We start from the raw sequence: 11972 nt of genomic DNA, 5'->3' as shown, positions 1-11972 counted from the left end.
TATCTCCCCTACCCCTCTTAATCTCTGGCTGTCGCTATCCAATAAATAGATAATAAAAAAAATTTTTTTTAAAAAAAGACTAACTGTTGATCTCTCTCAGTCCTGCCAGAAAATTGTTCACCTCATAATCACAGTCCCACATCTGACCGACACTTGTCATTCACCCTGTGTGGCCCATTCTTCCTACAGAAATCCTAATCACTAGCTACTCATCTTTCCTACCTCCTCCTCACCAAAATCTAATCGCCTCGTTTAATACTGCAATATCCTAGCCTAGTCTCCATGTCCATAGTGTACTCATTCTCTCCCTCCCTTTCCCTGCAGTCAGTTTTCCCTCCGTGTTTGTTCTAGAGATGGTATTCACAGAAATGTATGCTCAATCAGGGAAGCTATTCTTAGATCTTTTGTTCATCTTGTATCCACTCCTAGAAGGATACCTGACCACACAGTAGGTGTCCATTAAATCGTAAAGTGCAAGAATAAAGACTGTAAGTCGCAACTACACACTACTCTGGTACCCTCTGCCACTTGCCTACATTTATAACTAATTGGTGTGCGCTGTGTTTTGACTGGAAAAGCAAGGCGGTAACATAGATAGAAGAGGAACATGTAGTTTGCTGGATGCAGGAGTAACAGGGTGACAGCATTAAAAAAGACTAGCGAAATGAGTCACAAAATCAAGGAGAAGTCACTGTGATCCCAACAGTTATATAAGAAGGAACGAATGAGTACAGATGCAAAGGACATTCTTCATGGTATCACAGTCTAACGTTCCCAAGAAGCTTTGGCAATCTGGGCTGGAGGAGACAGCATAAGGGTTCTGTAAAAGACTTTCATGCCTGAGACGCTGAGGCCCCAGGTTCAATCCTCAGCACTGCCGTAAGCCACGGCTGAGCAGTGCTCTAGTCTCTTGCTCTGTATCTTCCTCTCTGTAACTCTCTTAAATAAAATATTTTTTAAGAGGAGAAGGAGGGCCAGGCAATGGCACACCCAGTGAAGCGCTATGCACAAGCACCGGGGCAAAGATCTGGGTTCCAGACCCTGCTCGCCCCTGCGGGGGAATGGGTCGCTTCACAAGCAGTGAAGCGACCCATTCCCCCGGGGAATGCAGGTATCTTATCTCTCCCCCACTCTATCTCCCCATCTCAATTTCTCTCTGTCCTGTCCAATAAAATGGGGAAAAATGGCCTCCAGGAGCAGTGGGTTCCGAGTGCTGGCACTGAGCTCCAGCAATGACTCTGGAGGAAAGGATAAGGTGAAGAATGGGAACCTAGGCAATCTTACGGACTCTCTCTCTCTCTCTCTCCCCCTCCCTTCCTCTCTCTCACCAGACCACTGCTCAGCTCTGGCATATGATGGTGTGGGGAACTGAACCTGGGACTTTGGAGAGATGCAGAGAGAGATGCAGAGAGAGACTGAGAAACATCAATGTCCCGCTCAACTCTGGCTCCTGGCAGTGTGGGGGACTGAACCTGGAACTTTGGAGAGACGCAGAGAGAGACTGAGAGAAACACCAATGCCCCGCTCAACTCTGGCTCCTGGCGGTGTGGGGGACTGAACCTGGAACTTTGGAGAGACGCAGAGAGAGACTGAGAGAAACACCAATGCCCCGCTCAACTCTGGCTCCTGGCGGTGTGGGGGACTGAACCTGGAACTTTGGAGAGATGCAGAGAGAGAGAGACTGAGAGACACCAATGCCCCGCTCAACTCTGGCTCCTGGCGGTGTGGGGGACTGAACCTGGGACTGTGGGGCCTGTGACTAGAGTCTCTGCAGAAGCACTGTGCTGCAGCCGCGCCCTGGGCCTGTCTCTGCTCAGCCTCCGCAGGCCTGCGAGCAGCCCTTGGGCCGGGCCCGCTTTGATTGGCATGTGGACAGGGAGAGGCTGCAGGGCCAGCCGGCGCCTCTGCGGGCCTCCGTGCGGCCCGGGAACAGGGAAGGCGGGGGCCGTAGCTTGGCCACAGCGACGAGGCTGCGAGGCCCCGCTGCTCCTTCGACAGGAGCTTGTGTTTCCCGCGTGGGTGCGGGTCCCGGTCCCGGGGTGCAGGGGCGCGGGTCCTGTAGTGCGGGGTGCTGGGTAAAGGTCGCGGGCCCCGGGGTGCAGAACGCGGTACCCGGGGTGCGGGGCGCGGGTTCTGGGGTTCTGGTCGCGGGGTGGGTCCCGGGGTGCGGGGTTTTCCCGCGGGTCGGGTACCGGTTGCGGGGTTTGCCTGCGGGTCGTGTCCCGGGGTGCGGGGTCAGGTCGCGGGTCGAGTCCCGGGTGCGGGTTTTGCCCGCGGGGTCGAATCCCGGGGGGTGCGGAGTTTGCTCGCGGGTCAGGTCCAGGGTGCGGGGTCTGGTCGCGGGTCGGGTCCCGGGTGCGGGGTCAGGTCGCGGGTCGAGTCCCAGGGTGCGGGGTTTGCTCGCGGGTCGAGTCCCGGGGTGCGGGGCCAGGTCGCGGGGTCGGGTCCCGGGGTGCGGGTTTGCTCGCGGGGTCGGGTACCGGGTGCAGGGTTTGCCCGCGGGTCGGGTCCCGGGTGCGGGTTTGCTCGCGGGGTCGAGTACCGGGTGCGGGGTTTGCCCGCGGGTCGGGTCCCGGGTGCGGGGTTTGCCTGCGGGGTCGGGTCCCGGGTGCGGGGTCAGGTGGCGGGTCGAGTCCCAGGGTGCGGGTTTGCTCGCGGGTCGGGTCCCGGGTGCGGGGTCAGGTCGCGGGTCGGGTCCCGGGTGCGGGTTTCCCGCGGGTCGCGTCCCGCACCCGCCCGGCGCCCCTTACCATCGGCGGCGGAACTCGTGGTCGTGTTGGGCGGCGGCGGCGCGGCCCTTCTCGCCCCGCAGGCAGAGCAGCAGCTCCCGCAGCTCCCGCTCGCAGGTGGCCAGCAGCGGGTTGCGGGCGTCCAGCGGCCCGTAGAACACGGCCCGGGGCGGCGCGTCGTCGGGGCAGGCGGCGCCGGGCGCGGGGCTCGGGTCGCTCGCCTTCGACTCCTGCGGCGACTTGGAGATGGCCGTCGACGTGGGCGGCGGGGTGGGCGGCAGCCCGGGCGGGGACGCCGAGCCGCCTGACACGTTCGACGGCGAGGTCGAGGGGCCGCCCTGGGCCGCCATCGGGGCGACACCCGGCTCCGCGGGCCGCCACGGCAGGTGTGGACGCGCGGTTGCCTAGCGACGGTCTCTTGGCAACCGGGCCGCCCGCGCGCGCTGGGGGGGGGGGGGCGGGGCGGGCGGGGGCGCAGCGGCCCCTGGCGGGCAGGAGGGGGGAGGACTGAGGCTGTTGATGGGGCTTTTAGCCTCCTTCCTTCCTTTCCCTGCCTTTCTCTTACTTCTCTTTCCTTCCTTCCTTCTTCTCTTTGCTCCTTCCTTCTTTCATTCTTTCTCTTTTCTTTCTTTCTTCCTTTCCTCCCTTTCCTTCTTTTTTTTTAAATATTTATTCCCTTTTGTTGCCCTTGTTTTTTTTTATTGTAATTGTTATTTGATGTCATTGTTGTTGGATAGGACAGAGAGACATGGAGAGAGGAGGGAAAGACAGAGAGGAGGAGAGAAAGACAGACACCTGCAGACCTGCCTCACCGCCTGGGAAGCGACTCCCCTGCAGGTGGGGAGCCGGGGTTCGAACCGGGATTCTTCCACTGGTCCTTGTGCTTTGTGCCACCTGCGCTTAATCCACTGCACTACCGCCCGACTCCTTATTTCTCTTTTCTTTCCTTCTTTGTTTCTTTCCTTCCCATCTTCTGCACCCCCATAGTGATCCTGGGTCCATATTCCCAGAGGAATAAAGAACAGGGCAGCCTTCAAGGGAAAAGGATGGGATGGGGTGCGGAGCTCTGGTGGTGGGAATTGTGTGACATTCTAGCCTTCTTAGCCTACGGTCTTGTCGATTATTTTTCATTTTATAAATACATTAATAATAAAAACTATTCTTTTTAAAGAAAAATAAAGAGACTCAAGCTCATGCCCACTGATTCATTCATTCTTCTCCCCTGTGGCCTGGAGGCGTCGGCCACCGCGGGGGGAGGCGATGCCTGTGCCTGACAGTCGTGCAGCATCCAATTCAATATTCCAGCTCCCCCCGAAGGACAAAACAAAGCTGCAGCCTCCGTCCGTCCGTTTCTCCGGCTGCAACCCCCCAGCTGGGCCTGGCGCAGGGCCTGAGGGTGCTGCTGGACGGGCTCTGGGTCACGGGCGCCCACACCCCGTGCTTCTGGGCGGCGCCCATGGGTGGCCCTTGGCCTGCTCACTGCCCTGCTGCCGGGGTCCTCCAGGAGGACAGCGTGGAGGACAGCCTGGAGGAGGTGCAGCAAGCCCTGCAGCCTGCGAACCACTCGCGGCCACCACCCCCGTGGGTGCGAGCAGCGCGCAGGGCCTCCTGCGCCTGCGCCCTGCGCCTGCATCCACGCAGGGTCTCCTGCGCCTGCGCCCTGCGCCTGCATCCACGCAGGGTCTCCTGCGCCTGCGCCCTTCGCCTGCATCCACGCAGGGTCTCCTGCGCCTGCGCCCTGCGCCTGCATCCACGCAGGGTCTCCTGCGTCTGCGCCCTGCGCCTGCATCCACGCAGGGTCTCCTGCGCCTGCGCCCTGCGCCTGCATCCACGCAGGGTCTCCTGCGCCTGCGCCCACGCCGCAGCTGTCTGTCGGGCGGCGACTTCCACCGACAAGCTCAGGTTCCCGTGGAGTCTCGCGAGACAAGCCTGCACGTGACTTGTCCAGATGTTCCCGCCGCCATTTTTCCCCCTTCTTGGTACTCCCGGTCCACTGCTGCTGGAGGCCTTTTTTTTTTTTTTTTTTTCCATTTTATTGAACTAGACAAAGAGAAGTTGAAAGAGGGAGAGGACATAGAGAGGGAGGGAGAAATGATACCTGCAGACCTGCTTCCTCGCTTGGGAAGCATCACCCTCTGCAGGTGGGGAACCGGGGCTCGAACCCGGGTCCTGGAGCTTAGTATTATGCGCTTAACAAGAGGGCGCCGCCGCCGGCGCTCCCCGAGGCGTCTGGGTGCTGCAGGCAGGCTGCTGGGGTGGAGGGCGGATAGCTGGGTGCCCCCAGCGCACCTGGGCCAGCGGTGTTGGTTAAGCAAGGACCCGGTTCGAGCCCCCGGCTCCCCACCTGCAGGGGAGTCGCTTCACAGGCGGTGAAGCAGGTCTGCAGGCGTCTGTCTGTCTCTCCCCCTCTCTGTCTTCCCCTCCTCTCTCCATTTCTCTCTGTCCTAGCCAACAACAGCAATGGCAACAATAACAGTAACAACAAAGGCAGTACAATGGGGGTGGGGGCAGTGGATTCAGGTGCAGGCACCGAGCCCCAGCAATAGCCCTGGAGGCAAAAACAAAAACAAACAAAAAGGCTGTCACAGTGTGGAGGCCACCCGGTGCAGGGAGGGATGAGGTCCCAGGGCCGCTCACGATCGCTCCTCCTCCTCATTCTCCCTTTTTAAAAAATAAAAAAAAAAAAAACATTATTTTTATTTATTTATTTTCCCTTTGGTTGCCCTTGTTTTGTTGTGGTGGTTATTATTGTTGTTATTGATGTCGTTGTTGTTGCATAGGACAGAGAGGAATGGAGAGAGGAGGGGAAGACAGAGAGGGGGAGAGACAGACAGACACCTGCAGACCTGCTTCACCGCCTGTGGGAAGCCGGGGGCTCGAACCGGGATCCTTACTCCGGTCCTTGCGCTTGGCCACGTGTGCTTTTTTTTTTTTTTTTTTTTTCTTTCTTTCTTTCTTTCTTTTAACCAGAGCACTGCTCAGCTGTGGCTTTTGGTGGTGCTGGGGATTAAACCTGGGACTTTGGAGCCTCAGGCCTGAGAGTCTTTTTGCAGAACCGTGATGCTGTCTCCCCCCGCCAGCTCCTCCTCCTCCTCCTCCTCCTCCTCCTCCTCCTCTTCCTCCTCCTCCTCCTCCTCCTCCTCCTCCTCATTCTCTGCCTCACCACCACCGCTTTAGGCCATCAGCTCCTTAGTCCAGGTACAGTGAAGTGGAATTTCATTGTGTTTAGATACTCTTTTTAAAATGTATGCCTGTCTAGTTCTAGCTTTATTTAAAAAATTAACATTCAATAATGATTTACAAGATGATAAGATGGTTAGGGGTACAGTTCCACAAGTCCCGGTACCTTCCCGCTCTGATCACCACCATGGTTCTGAGTCTTTCCTTCTTCCTTTCTGGGGCTTCGTGCCTGCACAACTCAACCAACATTCACGGCGGTGTTGTTTTGTTTTGTTTTGTTTGGCAGAGGGTGAGAGAGAGAGAGAGAGAGAGAGAGATAAGAAAGACCCTGCTCTGCCACGTGTGAAGCTTCCCTCCTGGGGCTGGAGACTGGGGGCTTGAACCCGGATCTTCCTCAAGACTGGTAACTGCACTCTCCCAGGTAAGCCGCTACCCAGCCGCCTCAGTAAGGCCTAGAGATAACTGGGTTATTTTTCCTTTGCAAGTTCATGTGTTTTGATTATCTAAATTCCACATATGAAAAAAAAAAAAAATTCAGGAGTTCTTAATGTTTCACCTACTGCACTAAGCATAACCAGCTCTTTTGTATAATAGTTAATAATAATAATAATAATAGTAATGTGTGGCCCAGGAAGTGGCATAGAGAACAAAATGCTGGACTTAGAGCATGAGATCCTGAGTTTGGGTCCCAGCACAGCATGTGCCAAAGTGATGCTCTGGTTCTTCTCTCTCTCTCTCTTTCTCTCTTTCCAATCAATAAATAACAGCTTCATCAACTCATAGATTGCCAGGTAGAATGTGTAATCTCTGAGGCTGATAAATGGATAAATGGATTGCTTCCATCTTTATTACTCCATGTGGGGAAATTCACTTGATACTCACAGTTCTCCCCACTGCTCACGCGTCCTGGGGTCGATTAACACTGTCATTACACTGAATTTATTCACTTGTACTTTAACCTTGTCCTTATTGTTGCTATCACTTAGGGCATACACGCTTTTTTAAAATATATTTATTCCCCTTTGTTACCTTTTTTGTTGTTGTTGTTGTTGTGTCGTTGTTGGACAGGACAGAGAGAAATGGAGGGAGGAGGGGAAGACAGAGAGGGGGAGAGAAAGACAGACACCTGCAGACCTGCTTCACCGCCTGGGAAGCGACTCCCCTGCGGGTGGGGAGCCGGGGGCTCAAACCGGGATCCCTACGCCGGTCCCTGCGCTTTGCGCCATCTGCGCTTAACCCGCTGCGCCACCGCCCGACCCCCAGGAAATTCTTGTCTTTTCTGCATAATTTGGACAACAAAGTGTTTATTCCTATGAGTGTCCAATAAATAAGGGAACTGCTTTATTTAAAATTATGCAATGTCAACATTTTCCGGAAATATTTGTTGGGCTAGGAAAAAAAGCAGGCCTTTCACACTGCAGACTGTTACTTATTCTGTCATACTTAGAAAATAAATATAGTGACCCTGACTAACATCCTGAGAGCTCAGTGTCCCACATAAGGCTGGAAAGTTCATTGGCCCACAACCTGGTTTCTTTCAGGACTGGCCTATTTTATTCTCCAGGCTCTGTGGGGCTGTGCTCATTTGTGAGGATGGCCTAATAGGCCCTGTGCTCTGCGCTATTGTTTAAAGCAGGATAATGATTTGCTCTTTGAGGCAGGTAATTATTATTCGAGAATCTCCCTGACAAGCTGAGAGGTGCTGTGACACATCACTGTAGGCGTTCTGTTCTCCAATCAGGATGTAGAAATTACCTTTTGATCTACAAAGATCTTATCTAAGTGAGAAAAAAAAAATGAAGACTTTAAAGCGTTTAAGCCTAAAGAAAGTATTCATCCTCCAGGCATTTACAAATAAATCAATAAATAAAATACTAGTAACCCTTTCCTTTTAAATCCACATGGTAGATTTCTTTCTCTTCTCATCTTCTTGTTGCCATGTAATAGGCTTGCCCATTTCAGGTCAAAAGCTGGTGTAATTTGTCACTAGTACTCTCTATCGTATTGATGAAAGTGAAACTTGAGGATAAAATGAAATTGAAGTGGTCAAAACGGAAGAAGCAAGATAACAATGAAAGATAAAGTAGGATCCCATCCCATCCCAAGCAGCCTTACCAATAGTACAGGCAGGCACTTTTATTTGATTCAAATATTTGAAGTGTGAAACACTGCATCTTAGTCATTTCTCTCCCCGCACAGGCTGATGTTAACAATGCCTAACTTTCAGTCGGGGCACGGGGCTGGGGACTGGTCTGCATATTTAACTGGCTACAGTGCTCTGAATCTTCCTCGTGGTACCATGCAAGATTTCCTCCAGTTTCATTTATTTATTTAATTTTTTATATTTATTTATTTTCCCTCTTGTTGCCCTTGTTTTTGTAGCCTTGTTGTGGTTATTATTGTTGTTGATGATGTCATTTGTTGTTGGATAGGACAGAGAGAAATGGAGAGAGGAGGGGAAGACAGAGAGGGGGAGAGAAAGATAGACATTTGCAGACCTGCTTCACCGCCTGGGAAGCGACTCCCCTGCAGGTCTGCAGGTGGGGAGCCGGGGACCCTTATGCTGGTCCTTGTGCTTTGCGCCACGTGCGCTTAACCGCTGCACTACAGTCCGACTCCCTCCAGTTTCATTTATAACTGAAGCATCTTTCCTTTTATTTTAAAGGTGTTACCTTTCACTAATGAGATGCAGCTATTATAAAATCTTTTCCATTTCCTTGTCATTTTACTTTATTCTTTTCATTATGTTTGAAAGAATAGAGCTTTGTGACTACTGTTCCTGATGGAGTTGAATAATGTAAATTGCTTCCCCATAAATAATGTAAATCCTGTCTCCTTATAATTAGTGTCTTGGCAGGCTTCAGGGGGTCCTTTTTGCCCATTCAAGAGTTTTATCGTCTGAAGTTATTGTTAGAGAGAAATAAGTAAGGTTAGAAATCTTTTTCATTTTTATTTATTTATTTTTGCCTCCAGAGTTATTGCTGGGGCTCGGTGCCAACACTATGAACCCACTGCTCCTGGAGGCTGTTTTTCCCATTTTGCTGCCCTTGTTGTCATTATTCTTGTTATAGCTGTTGTTGTTGGGTAGGGCAGAGAGAAATGGAGAGAGGAGGGGAAGACAGAGAGGGAGAGAGAAAGACAGACACCAGCAGACCTGTTTCACCGCCTGTGAAGCGACCCCTCTTCAGGTGGGAAGCCAGGGGCTCAAACCGGGATCCTTAAACCAGTCCTTAAGCTCTGCGCCATGTGTGCTTAGCCCACTGCGCTACTGCCCAGCCCCCTGTTTATTTATTTTTAACACTACTCTTTGCACTGGGAAAGAGGGACAGAGAGAGAGAAGGAGAGACACCACAGCACTGCTCCCCCACTCCTGAAGCCTCACCTTTGCATGGTGTTCCCATGTGGGCCCAGGGGCTCGAACTTAGATCCTTGTACGTGGCAAAGTGTGCGCTCCTGACTTAGTCCTTCAAACTGTCTCAAAGATCTATCCATAATATAGGCAGTACTTTTTTAAGGTACAAAGGTCTCCCATCCCACTTCACCACCTTAATGTTTGAGTTCTGTTTCTACTTCTTCGTGCTTTTGGTTAGCATCTTTCCTATGCACAGAGGAACACACTCATTGCCTACAGGAAGCAGATGATACATGACATCATGGCTAAAAAAGACACGGCATGAGATGTGTCCTGATAAGGATCATAAAAGTGCTGTCAGTATCCCAAGACGCAGTTTACGGCTGGAGAGTGAATGGAGGACTCCGGAGGAGCTGGTGCATTGGCCCTGCACTGACCCTCACTAACAGTTTACAGAAAGACCTTTGCAAGAGGGATGTGCCTGTTCACTGGCATCACCTGGCCTCCAGACTCGGTATCTGGACAGAATATAGCTCAATAGAGCTTTGTTAAATGAGTGAATGAAAAACAAAAGGGCAAAAAACATTCCAAAGGATATCAGTGACAAAGCAAAGCTTACAGGGGATACAGTGTCATCAGCGTAGATAGCAAGTTAAATAAATAAATAAACAGATAGTTTTCAAAGTGCCCAGAGAAGTGGCTCAGCAGGGAGAACAAGAGGCGTAGGATTTCTAGCTGCATCTGATGGAGCATTCCTTGCTCTAGTGTCACTTTCTCTCAGAGTAAATGGCATCTGTCTAGTATGGTGAGTCAACTATAGAAATCAGAGGCAGAAGGCAGAAGGAGGAATATGCTCAATTATACTGGACAGCTGAAGAGTATGCTAGAGTTTTCTTCTTACTTAGTCCTATAAATAGTATAAAACAATATAACGGTACTGGCAAGATAGCCTTCCTGTGAAGCTGCCTGCTTTGCCATGCGTATGACCCAGGTTCAAGTCCAGCCTCTAGGCCTTGCCAACACCACACCAGCTGAAGCTTTAATGTTGTGGGGTCTTTCCTTCTGCGTGTCTCTGTGTCTCTGTCTCTCTGTCACTGGGCTCAGCGCCTACAGGATGAGTGGCTCCTGGCAGCTGTCTTCCCTTTCCATCTTTTCCTTCTTCTTTCTCAAGTTCTCTCTGTCTCAATCTGATAATGAATAAATAAAATTAAAGAAAAAGAATCCTGAAATATGTAGGATTTACTCTACAATTATACATATACATACATTCTAGCAAAAGAATTCTAGCAAAAGAAATGTGTTCTAGTAAAAGATATTCCAAAAGAATTTACTTACGGGATTAGAGTCATCATTTTCTATAAAAAAAAAAAAAAATCCACAGAAGTGAAAGACCAAAGAGGAAAACACTGATCGTCTTGAATACGCTGTGGTAAATTTAGGGAAGGGTAAGAAGTCCCGTCACCAAGGCTGAGAGGGAGCTCACCTGATAGAGGTCACACTTAGCCATGCACAGGACCTAGCTGGGCTCGGGCCCCTGGCCACTGCATGGGAGTATATGCACAGGAAAAGTGCCCCAAGCACAGGAGCACTGCTGTGGTATCTCTTCTCTGCCTTTCTCTCTCCTTCTCTCTCAACCTGTATCTTAAAAAAAAAAGTCTAAAGATAACCATAAGAAGATACGGGGAAAGCACAGCACTGGAAAGGGATATTCCCAATGCGCAGGTTGCTGTGTGAACATCACATTGGTAAATATCAACAGCAGGTTCAAATGAGTGGGAAGGTCAGATGAAGATGCAGGCTGGGCAGCTGAAGCTGGTTTACTCGCTGCAGATGACCAGAGGCAGTCAGCATAGTCGGGAATTACAGCAGAGGCCAGAAACATTAGCTGGGATAGGCAGGCGGGAATGTGCGCTCTGGTTCCTGAATTCCTCACCAGTGGCACAGAGTTCACGATGACGTCATTCCTGCATCTTTCAAGTCCTTGGTGCTGGAACAAATATGTGAAGTTCACTAGGGGGTGAACTGTTTGAGATCTTCCACCCATGAAAGCGCCAGTGGCACAGATCAGGGAGCCAGTGCTAAGACGCTGCTAAAGGCTATGTCTCCCTTTCACTCAAAGGTTCTGAGTTTCTTTTCTTTTCTTTTAGAACTCTTTGTTTGTATCAAAATTGAAATACCCCTTAGTTTTTGAACTACTTGAGACCTGGAGTCTAGATGAGGGCTCACAGTTTCCCACTGCAGCAACTAGTCTGAGCCTTCTCCTGGCCACTCCTGCATTTCCCAGTGACACACGCCAAGCAGCACTTTGGTTGCTGGCTCACCCTGCTTGCCCAGCCGCACCGTGCGTGGTCGACTAGCCTGCTCTAGCGTCTTTATGTGGAAAGGCACCTTGGCTGTCACCGCGCCTGCTACCTATGGCAGTAGTGGGGTCTCATGCCAGCCTTGCTAACAGCTGCCTCCTGGCTTTTGCTGTACTAGAATTACTGAGATGTCAGAAAAGGCAGGACGAGGGCTGGGGAGACAGCATCATGGTTATGCAAACAGACCTGTATGCCTGAAGCTCTACAGTCCCAGGTTCAATCCCCAGCACCACTATAAGCCAGAGCTGAGCAGTGCTCTGGTCTCTCTCTATATATTTCTCTCATTAAAACAAATAAATAGAAATTAAAAAAAAGAAAAGTCAGGACATGTTTTTCTATGCAAAAATGCAT

The 11972-nt window shown here is 51.4% G+C and overlaps 1 protein-coding gene across 1 annotated transcript in view; it reads right to left on the bottom strand.

The window, feature by feature from the left end:
• CFAP54 (cilia and flagella associated protein 54) overlaps window positions 1-3694 on the bottom strand; it is a 373056-nt gene extending 369362 nt beyond the window's left edge. The window contains exon 1 of the mRNA XM_060195585.1: window positions 2751-3694. Coding sequence (XP_060051568.1) covers window positions 2751-3079 — 329 coding nt within the window. The 5' untranslated portion in view covers window positions 3080-3694. The remainder of the gene's footprint in view (window positions 1-2750) is intronic.
• Between the last annotated feature and the right edge of the window lie 8278 nt (window positions 3695-11972).

This window comes from Erinaceus europaeus, chromosome 7 (assembly GCF_950295315.1).
Source record: "Erinaceus europaeus chromosome 7, mEriEur2.1, whole genome shotgun sequence".
Classification (NCBI taxonomy): Eukaryota; Metazoa; Chordata; class Mammalia; order Eulipotyphla; family Erinaceidae; genus Erinaceus; species Erinaceus europaeus.
This window is presented reverse-complemented; position numbering and strand designations above follow the sequence as displayed.